This window comes from Schistocerca piceifrons, chromosome 6 (genome assembly GCF_021461385.2).
Source record: "Schistocerca piceifrons isolate TAMUIC-IGC-003096 chromosome 6, iqSchPice1.1, whole genome shotgun sequence".
Taxonomy (NCBI): domain Eukaryota; kingdom Metazoa; phylum Arthropoda; class Insecta; order Orthoptera; family Acrididae; genus Schistocerca; species Schistocerca piceifrons.
In genome coordinates, this window is record NC_060143.1 from 94,072,465 (window position 1) to 94,086,254 (window position 13,790).

Genomic DNA, 13,790 nt, shown 5'->3' on the forward strand with positions numbered 1-13,790 from the left:
TCAGAGCTTTACTAGGCATTGTATTCAGTGTGCTTTTTTGTTTTTTTCTTTTTAGCACATTGGCAACCACTTGAACTCATACACATATTCATATTTATTTTTCAAATTTAGTGAACAGATATTATTTACTGCAATGAAAGAGGTAGACAGTGGCAGTGCGGCAGAAAATTGTGCCTTATACAAAGTTTACCATAATTCCATGTGAAGTTAACAATACAGTTTTTTTGAAAATAATGTTATAAAATCTATAGTTCATAATGTTATGTATTTCACACTTTGGCATACCTTGGCACACATCATTGTCAGCTCTGAACCATATTTTGGCATGACATCTTGCTGTTGTCTGTTTTCTTCTTCTGACCTGCCTTCCTTGTATCTGTGTAGATGCAATCCAGGGTACCCACTGTACCCACTGTTAGGACTCTGCCCACTTTGCGTGACCAATCTCCTTCATATGTGAATTCATCTCTTGGCCACCACTAAATTGTGATCAGTGTCGGAGGTAGCTTGTAGATTTTATCCAGGGAGACTTAGAAGCTTAATTTATTAGATCTCTTCCAAGTGGGCCTGAACAGCTTTGTTCAGGATAATTTTAGAAACTATATTATTGTTTCTTGTAATTATTTTCCAGCAGTGGCAATGGAAAGCCCTGAACTATGATTATCACAAATTATCCATGAGTAACCCAGCCGATACAGAGTATGAACTAATGGCATTTGGTGTATGACGAATAATAACTCTAAGTGCGGTTTGAAGGCAACTGAAGAGGTCCAGGATTATTTTTGATTTTCTGACATTCAGTGTGCAGTCATGTATGTCTTTTTATTCCATTGTTTTATGCAACTGTAAATGAACACTACAGCAGTGTGTCACTGTTTGCTGTTGGGTTGAAGTAGGGTGTTTCTTGACTGTTCAGGTGTTTTCCTTGAGTTCATCCTGAAGATCTGTTTATGTGTTTGATACAAACTTACATGTCATCCTTAGGAAATTGTAGCTGGTGCATTATATTCCTACTACAAAATACCTCGTGTGCTTTGATTTACAGAAAGCTCTTCAAGCTATATAACCTGTAAAATCAGGGCTGGGAGGTGTTACTCTGCCAGCTACTTGGACACATGGGAATTTAAACAAGCAAATTAGCAATTATGTCAGCCAACAAAGACTCTGTTGAGCCACAGAGCCATGTCTTAGTCAGAAGAAGAGTGGCTACAAAGATGGAAAATAAGCTGTCAGTGTAAAGTCACATTGTGGAAAGTTCTTATGTTGCAGTAATTACACACCTACATTTCTGCATTAGGCAACATTTGCAAGCAGTGGGACTAAATGATCTTGATTCATTTGTAATGCATGTATTGAGACTGGAGTTACCCCATTGAACTGTTGCTATTAAATTGGATGTGAGTTGCTTATGTCAGCAATAAACTTGCACTAAGTTTAGGATCATCTATCATAGGTGCATTATTTTGGCCTTAAATATTTAGTTCACCCTGTGCAGTGATGCATTCCAAGATTTCTATCTCATAATTTAATCCATATTATTTTAAATGTATTGCATAAATTGGACTATTTATTCAGTTGCTGCCTCCTATTACTAAGATAGAAAGTACTATCTTACTATACAGAATAAAGATTAAGTATTGGTGCTGATGACATTCAGGTTAGATAGGTTTGTTTCTCATCATTTTGTAACATCCAGTTTTTTAAAATGTATTTTCAGGTTTGAAATTGTGCCAGATAATGATCCAGGAGCCCCTCTTGTTGGCAGCTCTGCAAGTGAATGCCACTCATTGCTATTACGCCGCATCAATATGGCTGTTGGAATTGATGTGGTCAACACCCAGGGCAGGGGCCCTGATTTCTTTGGATTTGCACATCCAACGATTCAGAATCTTATACAAAGTTCACCTGGCACTAGAAAATGTTCGGCGTACAGATGGAGCAAATTTGAGGTAATGTGATACAACTGGCACAAAGAATATTTTTACTTAATGAGAAACAGTTGACGGTGTTTATTTTCAGCAGATAAAATTCAAGTAGTGATGACAAACACACACAAAAGTAGAAAGAACTATCCTAGTTTGGAACTATTAGGGATAGACTGGGGGAAGATAGAAAGCAGGAGAAGACCACAGAATACAAGAGGTCCAGCTGTTGTGGGGGGGGGGGGGGGGGGGGGGGCGGGGCGTGGTCATTGGAGAGGTCAAAGGTAACACACTGGGAAGCACTACACCACACTCAATCCTGAGATCATTGGACAGACAAGAAGTAGAAGGGGGTTGAGAGAAATGAGAATAGTGAAGCTAGCATCAGCTTGTCACCTAACATCATCCAGAGCTCAAATGCCTCAGTACAATTCTCTGGTAAGGATATGACATTCTCAAATGTCTCAGTTGAAACCCTTAAATAATATCATCCCACCAAAGCAGGTGTTGACAGATGTGAAAATTACTAAACTATCAGTTTAATAAGTCACAGCTGCAAAATACCAACGCGAATTCTTTACAGACGCATGGAAAAACTGGTAGAAGTCGACCTCGGGGGAGATCAGTTTGGATTCCGTAGAAATGTTGGAACACGTGAGGCAATACTGACCTTACGCCTTATCTTAGAAGAAAGATTAAGGAAAGGCAAACCTACGTTTCTAGCATTTGTAAACTTAGAGAAATCTTTTGACAATGTTGACTGGAATACTCTCTTTCAAATTCTAAAGGTGGCAGGGGTAAAATACAGGGAGCGAAAGGCTATTTACAATTTGTACAGAAACCGGATGGCAGTTATAAGAGTCGAGGGGCATGAAAGGGAAGCAGTGATTGGAAAGGGAGTGAGACATGGTTGTAGCCTCTCGCCGATGTTATTCAATCTGTATATTGAGCAAGCAGTAAAGGAAACAAAAGAAAAGTTCGGAGTAGGTATTAAAATCCATGGAGAAGAAATAAAAACTTTGAGGTTCGCCCATGACAATGTAATTCTGTCAGAGACAGCAAAAGACTTGGAAGAACAGTTGAATGGAATGGACAGTGTCTTGAAAGGAGGATATAAGATGAACATCAACAAAAGCAAAACAAGGATCGTGGAATGTAGTCGAATTAAGTCGGGTGATGCTGAGATAATTAGATGAGGAAATGAGACACTTAAAGTAGTAAAGGAGTTTTGCTATTTGGGGAGCAAAATAACTGGTGATAGTCGAAGTAGAGAGGGTATAAAATGTAGACTGGCAATGGCAATGAAAGCGTTTCTGAAGAAGAGGAATTTGTTAACATTGAGTATAGATTTAAGTGTCTGGAAGTCGTTTCTGAAAGTATTTGTATGGAGTGTAGCCATGTATGGGAAATGGAAAAAAGAACACATTGACACCGGTGTGTCAGACCCACCATACTTGCTCCGGACACTGCGAGAGGGCTGTACAAGCAATGATCACACGCACGGCACAGCGGACACACCAGGAACCGCGGTGTTGGCCGTCGAATGGCGCTAGCTGCGCAGCATTTGAGCACCGCCGCCGTCAGTGTCAGCCAGTTTGCCGTGGCATACGGAGCTCCATCGCAGTCTTTAACACTGGTAGCATGCCGCGACAGCGTGGACGTGAACCGTATGTGCAGTTGACGGACTTTGAGCGAGGGCGTATAGTGGGCATGCGGGAGGCCGGGTGGACGTACCGCCGAATTGCTCAACACGTGGGGCGTGAGGTCTCCACAGTACATCGATGTTGTCGCCAGTGGTCGGCAGAAGGTGCACGTGCCCGTCGACCTGGGACCGGACCGCAGCGACGTACGGATGCACGCCAAGACCGTAGGATCCTACGCAGTGCCGTAGGGGACCGCACCGCCACTTCCCAGCAAATTAGGGACACTGTTGCTCCTGGGGTATCAGCAAGGACCATTCGCAACCGTCTCCATGAAGCTGGGCTACGGTCCCGCACACCGTTAGGCCGTCTTCCGCTCACGCCCCAACATCGTGCAGCCCGCCTCCAGTGGTGTCGTGACAGGCGTGAATGGAGGGACGAATGGAGACGTGTCGTCGTCAGCGATGAGAGTCGCTTCTGCCTTGGTGCCAATGATGGTCGTATGCGTGTTTGGCGCCGTGCAGGTGAGCGCCACAATCAGGACTGCATACGACCGAGGCACACAGGGCCAACACCCGGCATCATGGTGTGGGGAGCGATCTCCTACACTGGCCGTACACCACTGGTGATCGTCGAGGGGACACTGAATAGTGCACGGTACATCCAAACCGTCATCGAACCCATCGTTCTACCATTCCTAGACCGGCAAGGGAACTTGCTGTTCCAACAGGACAATGCACGTCCGCATGTATCCCGTGCCACCCAACGTGCTCTAGAAGGTGTAAGTCAACTACCCTGGCCAGCAAGATCTCCGGATCTGTCCCCCATTGAGCATGTTTGGGACTGGATGAAGCGTCGTCTCACGCGGTCTGCACGTCCAGCACGAACGCTGGTCCAACTGAGGCGCCAGGTGGAAATGGCATGGCAAGCCGTTCCACAGGACTACATCCAGCATCTCTACGATCGTCTCCATGGGAGAATAGCAGCCTGCATTGCTGCGAAAGGTGGATATACACTGTACTAGTGCCGACATTGTGCATGCTCTGTTGCCTGTGTCTATGTGCCTGTGGTTCTGTCAGTGTGATCATGTGATGTATCTGACCCCAGGAATGTGTCAATAAAGTTTCCCCTTCCTGGGACAATGAATTCACGGTGTTCTTATTTCAATTTCCAGGAGTGTAGTTTGGACAAGAAGAGAATAGAAGCTTTCGAAATGTGGTGCTACAGAAGAATGCTGAAGATTAGATGGGTAGATCACATAACTAATGAGGAGGTATTGAATAGGATTGTGGAGAAGAGGAGTTTGTGGGACAACTTGACAAGAAGAAGGGACCGGTTGGTAGGGCATGTTCTGAGGCATCAAGGGATCACAAATTTAGCATTGGAGGGCAGCTTGGAGGGTAAAAACCGTAGAGGGAGACCAAGAGATGAATACACTAAGCAGATTCAGAAGGATGTAGGTTTCCCCTTCCTGGGACAATGAATTCACGGTGTTCTTATTTCAATTTCCAGGAGTGTAGTTTGGACAAGAAGAGAATAGAAGCTTTCGAAATGTGGTGCTACAGAAGAATGCTGAAGATTAGATGGGTAGATCACATAATTAATGAGGAGGTATTGAATAGGATTGTGGAGAAGAGGAGTTTGTGGGACAACTTGACAAGAAGAAGGGACCGGTTGGTAGGGCATGTTCTGAGGCATCAAAGGATCACAAATTTAGCATTGGAGGGCAGCTTGGAGGGTAAAAACCGTAGAGGGAGACCAAGAGATGAATACACTAAGCAGATTCAGAAGGATGTAGGTTGCAGTAAGTACTGGGAGATGAAGAAGCTTGCACAGGATAGAGTAGCATGGAGAGCTGCATCAAACCAGTCTCAGGACTGAAGACCACAACAACAACAACAACAACAACAACAACAACACCCACTGTCAACTTCCACTACCATCCTAAGCTTTGTAACATCCTTGTCAAATCCTATGACATTCTCATACCTATATCCCTATTCCGAGGTTTCCACCCCTGTTATTGTTCAGCAAACCTGTCCTCTCCTCCTACCACTTACACTCTGAGGAAAAATGCAGGCTATTTTTTCAAAAATGATTGTTAATAGGGTGAAGAAGGGGATGAAACTTCTTTTTTGTACAACAGTGAACACAAATCACATTAAAAACTAATAAATGTTTGCCTAATGTACAAGTTGTATAATGTATCACTATTTCAATAGCACAATGCATAGACATTCGCTTCTGCATTTGCACCTCCGCGCGCACTGCTTGACAGTGATGCTGCTCGTGCTACTGCATTGTGCATTTGGCAGAGGGGGCCAGGGGGGAGGAACACATCATGAGCAGTACTTAAAACACATCATGAGCTGTACTTAACTCGAACAGGGAGACACGTGAGTGCAGCTATGTCATTCATTTGTCTTCAGACTAAAGACAACAGCAGCAGCAACAGCTGTATCCTTTCACCCTCACTAACAAAGAGGCACAGAATTGAATCAATGGCACAACTTGACTAAAAGAAGGGATAGGTTATAGAACACACCCAGAGGCATCAATGAATAGTTGATTTGGTCTTGAAAGTAAGTGGTAGCGGATAAAAATTGTAGAATGTGATACAATTGCACGGAGAGCTGCATCAAATCAGTCTTTGTATTGAAGGCAACAGTACCAAAGGTGAAATATCAATAAACTGTCAAAGAGATATTTATAGTGTCGGTTTCTGGATGCTATGAATTTTTTGCAAAGTTGACTACAGAATGGAAGACTATTTGGATTTCTGAGTAGGTTGGAGGTGAACAGGTGGTGGTGTCATCAATAAGGGATTTCTCCTGATCAGCTTGAGTCACATTCCAAGTGCTATGTCAGGATTAGTGACCACTGCTACCTTCCAGGATCCAGACTTCTGCTTCCACAATTTGTTGGTGAGAAGGACACTTGCAATATGTATGAGAGAGAGGAGGAGGACTTAACAGCTGTCTCATCTCACAATGAACCCCTTGAGTTCTGTCTTTAGTAATGCTCATTTCAAAGTGTTGTGTTAACAGTTATAACAGGAAAAGTATTAGCTGCTAATGACTCACTAAGTGCATCAGGAGTGTGACAGAAAATGACTGTCCAGGGGAATCTTCTGTGGGATGACAGACATTGTTGTCATTCAAGAAATGTTCAAAACAAACTGTTAACTCGCACTATGAACAGTGAATGAAAAGTGGTGTGCCATCATGATTACAAAACTTCACATCATCATGATTGAAGGCGAATGCCTTGGGAGCTAAAACTGTGTAACACATTCTGTTAGGTATCCACTGTTAAAGAATGTATATAGTGTCATATTGGTGATGAGAACTGTTGAAATGTGATTGCGTGCAGCCAAATGCAAAACAGTCTGTTGCAGAGCTCATTGTGAAACTGCCTAGCCCTCAAGTCACGGCTGCAGAGAGTATGATAATATGTTTTATAGGCACGGAAAAAAACAAAAACATCCAGAGGCTGAATTTGTCCAGTAGTTCCAGGTGGTACAAATTGGGATGTCACACACTTTTCTGGAGGGATAGTTTGTAAAGGAGTATGATTTTTATATGAAGACCAGGAACTGAGCAAAAATAAGTTGTTTTGACCAGCTATTGGCCAAAAGCAGTGCTCATACCATAGTTGTAGTTCTCTTACACCATTTTCCCACTCTTGCTTGTTGTGACATAAATATTCCTGCTGCTCTTGCAAGATCATGTGTATGAGAAAGAATCATAGGGAGCAGAGCACCTGCAACTTCTTGGAACACAATAAGTAACTTTCCAGCCAGTTTGCCATTCGTATTTACAGTTGGCATAATTGTAAATGAATATGTTGAGGCATTGATGATAGTTTATCTCAATACAATTTTTCGGTACCTATAATTTCCAGGGTTCTTTTCATATGCTTTTCCTTTACAAATCCCAATTGGTTGGAGTTGAAAAAAAGTTGCTTGGTGAATGATGGGATAAATTTGTTTATCTCATCTACGAATTTTGGCAGATTCAGCAGTTTATTGTGAATCATCAAGTTGACTCTTTATTTGAAATTTCGTTATCGTTTGCCTTCCAATTCCGTAGCACTGTTTGATGTTATGCAACCATCCTCTGCTTTCCTCAAAGCCACTGTAATCTGTGTTGCACACAGTTTGATGTGCATAACATAGTAGGTCACTGTCACGCACATCCTGTAAATTGTATGGAGCATCTCGAAATATGTAAACACTAGGTTTTGTAACAAGTGCGCTTCATCCTCCATTGAATATCCATAGTTTTTCTTGTGCTCTACATGGTCATATTGCTGCATACTTATTTGAAATGTGTTCATACTTTTTTTAATAACCTACATGCAGATGATCTTCTATCTATGTAATTATGTTTAGTTCCTTCTCCTTGGACAATCATTGTCCTTTACTATGTTTTACTCGAGAAGGGGTTCATGGCTCCCTGTCCAGCAAGGATAATGAACTACATGGCTCGATGCCTTTTTCAATGTTACTTTCACTTGTGAAGCACGTATTGTCATCATCAAATTCCTCATGTACATTGTCCGCACTGTCGAGTGTATACAACATGTGCATTCCATCGACTCATCTTGTAGGAATGCTAATATTTCATCTACCACTTCCCTCTTACTCTGTGAAATTTCTTCAGTTCCTTTATGATGAAATATCGACTGCAGCAATTGTTGTAAATATTATTCAATGTTTGTTTTGTTTATTTTTGCCATTGTGCTTTGTATCAACACCACTAGCACTGTACCGCTATTGTGTGTTACTCATCAACTGAGCAGTTTAGCTGCACTCTGTAGCCTCATGCTGTGCTCGCCACAGGATGCCTGCAGTCCTGCCTCCTGTTGCTGTTTGCAGCCAATATTGTGTTTTCATGGTAGACAATACGTGGGGCTTCAGTTACTTATAAAGTGCATTGCCCCGTAATGCAGCATCTTTCAAGGTCATCTACAAAATTACATGACCTTGTTCGACTAAGTCTGGAATGTTGTAGATTTTCAAGAATTGTAGTCAGTTGCAATACTAACGTCCCTCACGAAACCAGAATGACTGAACCTCCCCATGTGATAATCACTAGTCCTGTAGGAAAGGCGCTGGAGCATCATTCCATCGTAGATAGCCCAATCCTACTGGAGATGTTTATACAACAGGCTTTCCCACACAACTGACATCTGATAAGTGACTTTTTCTAACTTTATATAGCCAACAGTACCACTTAGAAATGCAATATTTGTGGACAGCTCCAGCAGAGAGCTTGTAGAGATGTTTCCCTGTATTTTCATAGTCCTTTTTGCTGCATCATTTTTTCAGAATCTTCAGATACTAAGTAAAGGAAGTTCTTTCAGTCAGATTTGAATAGGAGAATGTTGTCCTAAGGAGGCCACTTCATGTTCACTATTTGTAGACCTGTTTAAAAACCAACTACATTATTGTGAAGTAGTAGTAGTAAAGCCACTTTATAAAAAGGGAGAAAGGGATAATGTAAACAATTTGAAATCTACTTCTACGCCATCAGCGTCTGCTAAAGTTATAGAAAAGGCTGTGTATGTATGGATAATTGATCATTTTACATCAAACGATTTCCTATTAAATGTACAGTTCGGCTTTAGAAGTCTTTTAACAACTGAAAATACTATATTCTCTTTTCTCTGTGAGGTACAGAATGGGTTAAACAAAAGGTTTCGAATGCTAGGCATATTTTTTGATTTAACTAAGACATTTGATTGTGTTTATCACAAAATATTGCTCCAGAAGTTGGACCATTATGGAATATGGGTAGTAGCTCACAATTGGTTCACCTCTTACTTTAGCAACAGACAGCCACTATTCACAGTGTTGAGTATGGCTGTAATGTGGGGTCTGTGTGAGATACAGTCAAGTGTGGGGTGCCCCAAGGATCAGTGTTAGGGACACTCCTGTTCCTTATTTATATAAATGATGTGCCCTCTAGTATTACGGACAACTCTAAAATATTTCTGTTTGCTGATGACACTAGCTTGATAGTAAAGGGTGTTGTGTGCAATGTTGGCTCGGTTTCAAATAGTTCAGTTCATGACATAACTTCATGGCTTGTAGAGAATAAACTAACACTAAATCACAGTAAGAATCAGTTTTTACAGTTTCTAACACACAATTCAACAGAAACTGACATTTTAATTTCACAGAGTGGGCATATGATTAGTGAAACTAAACAGTTCAAATTTCTAGGTGTTCAGATAGATAGTAAACTGTCATGGAAAACCCACATTCAGGATCTTATTCAAAGGCTTAATGCTGCCATTTTTACTATTGGATCGGTATCTGAAGTGAGTGATTGTTCGATACAAAAATTAGTCTACTTTGCTTATTTTCATTCACTTATGTTGTATGGTATTATATTTTGGGGTAACTCTTCCCATTCTAAAAGGATATTTTTGGCTCGGAAATGGGCGTTTCAGGCAGTAAGTGGTGTAAGTTCACAAACCTCTTGTCGGCCACTGTTCACGAGTCTGGGTATTTTGACATTGGCCTCTCAATGTACATATTCCTTACTGTCATTTCTTATTAACAATATTAGCTTATTACCAAAAATCAGCAGCTTTCACTCAGTTAGTACTCAGCGGAAATCAAACCTGCATTTGGATCAGACTTTCTTAACTCTTGTGCAGAAAGGCATGCAGTATACTGCTGCATCCATTTTCAACTACCTACCACTAGAATTCTTTCATTGACATTTTCTAGTGTCATCACATTGGCCATTATTTTATTATGAACCGTAAATCCTGTCCCAAATAAGTGATGACCATGCTTGTTTTTGCTGTATATGATCATGTAGCTTTTTGCTCTGTGCATACCTTGTCCAGGTCATCTTATCTCCTGCAGGGCTATAATATCCATCTTGTATTCTTTTAGTTCTTCATCAAGTATCTTTGTCTCTCCTGCAGCGTACAGTGTTTATACGTTCCATGTACTTATTCATAGTCCTTTATTCATAAGCTTGGGTCATTTTCCATTAGATCCATTCCAATCCGAGGCTGAGTGTGAGTGTATAGGAATTCGTCAGTTTTTTACAATATTGGATGGTTAGCCCAACGATTAACCCCCCCACTTTATCCAGGCTTGGGACCAGCTGGAAGGCTAGTTTTCTTCCAGAATCAAAGGCAAGAATAGAAATATCTCATTAGTAAGTGTCCGTACCCCAACTGAGGACAAGGAGGAAGACATAAAAGATGACTCCTATGACACTTTAGACCAGATGTACTCCAGGTGACAACAGTACAACATCAAAATTATCCTGGGAGACTTAAATGCCAAAATAGGACAAGAACAGCAATGGTAACCAATTGACCATGTTTTGATGGAGAAAAAACATAAAAAGGCAATAACAGATGTTAGGACAATGAGAGGGGCTGAGATAGGATCAGACCATTCTCTTGTGCTAATAAAGATGAAACAATCATTACCAAAACCACCAAGTAAGAGCAACAGTGGTTAAAGAACCCAAAGAGTAGATGTGAGTAGGCTAAAAGAGTTGTGGAGGTGAATGAACAGTTTAAGATTAAGCTTAAAAATAGATTCGCTGAATTAGAGAATGACAACAATAGAAAATAAGGTGAAGATATCAACACAAAATGAAAGAAGATGACAACAGTTATGAGGGAGACAGCGCATTAACTACTTGGAGATGATAGTAATAATAGCAATATAAAGTGCAAATCATGGTTCAATGAAACATGTAGAAAAGCAGTACAGGACAGGAAGAAAGCCAGACAAGCAGTGATCAACAACAACAACAACAACAACAACAACAGCCATGAAAACCAAACAACATACAGGAAAGCTGTGAGAGAAATGAAGAGTATAACAAGACGAGAGAAAAGAGCATTCATATATAAACAGACAAAGGAGGACTATAACCAGAACAAAAGTAAAAAGTTTTACAGGACAATGAATGGCTATAGAAAAGAGTATAGAGCTGAGGCTGTGATAATGAAGGACAAGAATGGAAAATTGATCACTATGAATGAAGGAAATTTAGAAAACTGGAGGAAGTACTTCAAAGAACTGCTGAACAACCCAGTAGACACCTACAACAATGAAAACAAGGCAGAATACAATCAAAACGTACAACCATTAGTTGAAGAATCAACTCTGATGGCGGTGAAGGAGGCAATAAGAAGACAAAAAAAATGGAAAGGCTCCTGGAATAGACGTGATATCAGCAGAGCTCATCAAAGAAGGGGGAGAGAAGATACATGAATGGTTAACCAAACTGTCAAAAGAGGTATGGAGAACAGAAATAATGCTGGAGGAATGGAAAACTGCTGCTGTATGTCCCATATACAAGAAAGGAGACAAAATGCTGGCACAGAACTACAGAGGGATATCTCTCCTATGCACATGCTATAAAGTAATATCAAGAATTATACTGAACAGGCTCAACCCACTCATCGAGAAGATATTAGACACAACACAAGCAGGTTTCAGAAAAGGTAAGTCAACAATTGACCAAATATTCACACTAAGACAAATATTAGATAAGAACTGGGAGCACACTCATGATACCTTTTGCCTGTTTATGGATTTCAACAAAGCATATGACAGCATAGTAAGGGAAGGAATATGGAGGATAATGCCAGAGTATGGGTTACCTGACAAGCTGATAAAGATAACTAAAATGCTTGTGATGGAATCAAAGTGTTGAGTGAAAGTACAGGGGGAGTTCTCAAAAGCATTTGAAGTAAAAACAGAAGTGAGACAGGGAGATCATATATAACCAACCCTGTTAGATTATATTAGATTCAGTTTTCATTCCTTAGACCCAAAAAATGAGATGATTCTCATGGGTGTGGAACATGTCTGAAAGTATAACATAAAAACATAAGATATTTGAATATAATTCTTACTACCCTAGTCATTTGTCAGGAGACTGTCATAATAGGTGAATACAAAGCAGGAAAATGGAACAGATAATATTTACAGAATTAACTTTCTGTCAGAATGAAACACTGTTATGCACTATTAATAAATTTATCATACACAAAATACCTTTTGCATGTTGGGACCAAGTGCTGTCAAAAATGAAATCTAACAGATATTTTTACTTAAGCTGGCTTAACAGTCTCTGTTAAGATATTCATCTATGGAGTAGAAGGAGTTGCCTATCAAAAAATCTTTCAAACTCTGTTTAAACCGTGCTTTACCTGAAACCAAGTTACTACTATATATATAAGTTGATACTATATATTGAGCTATTGGTTGGAAATAGAGATGTTTTACTTGCAACAAATTTCATTAAGGAATAAATATACTGCAAATCGGTGGTTAGAATATAAAGTTCCTTGAACAGGTTTCTACATGATTTTCTTGAATTTACATCGCAAATGATTCTTATCACAAGCTTTTGCACCCTAAAAACTTTTGCTCTGTTTGATGAGTTGCCCCAGAATATGATCCCATATGACATAATAGAATGAAAGTAAGCAAAGTATTCACGTTTTTTTTTATATTTATATCTCCCACTTCTGACATTATTCTCATGGCAAATACAGACTTGAAACTTCCTGGCAGATTAAAACTGTGTGCCCGACCGAGACTCGAACTCGGGACCTTTGCCTTTCGCGGGCAAGTGCTCTACCAACTGAGCTACCGAAGCACGACTCACGCCCGGTCCTCACAGCTTTACTTCTGCCAGTATCTCATCTCCTACCTTCCAAACTTTACAGAAGCTCTCCTGCGAACCTTGCAGAACTAGCACTCCTGAAAGAAAGGATACTGCGGAGACATGGCTTAGCCACAGCCTGGGGGATGTTTCCAGAATGAGATTTTCACTCTGCAGCGGAGTGTGCGCTGATATGAAACTTCCTGGCAGATTAAAACTGTGTGCCCGACTGAGACTCGAACTCGGGACCTTTGCCTTTCGCGGGCAAGTGCACACTCCGCTGCAGAGTGAAAATCTCATTCTGGAAACATCCCCCAGGCTGTGGCTAAGCCATGTCTCCGCAGTATCCTTTCTTTCAGGAGTGCTAGTTCTGCAAGGTTCGCAGGAGAGCTTCTGTAAAGTTTGGAAGGTAGGAGACGAGATACTGGCAGAAGTAAAGCTGTGAGGACCGGGCGTGAGTCGTGCTTCGGTAGCTCAGCTGGTAGAGCACTTGCCCGCGAAAGGCAAAGGTCCCGAGTTCAAGTCTCGGTCGGGCACACAGTTTTAATCTGCCAGGAAGTTTCATA

At 41.0% G+C, this 13,790-nt stretch overlaps 1 protein-coding gene across 1 annotated transcript in view; it reads left to right on the plus strand.

Annotated features, from left to right (window-relative positions):
• LOC124803079 (transforming growth factor beta regulator 1-like) overlaps positions 1-13,790 on the plus strand; it is an 81,874-nt gene that overhangs the window by 47,649 nt on the left and 20,435 nt on the right. Inside the window, exon 6 of the mRNA XM_047264209.1 lies at positions 1,718-1,949. Within this exon, the coding sequence (XP_047120165.1) occupies positions 1,718-1,949 (232 nt within the window). The remainder of the gene's footprint in view (positions 1-1,717; positions 1,950-13,790) is intronic.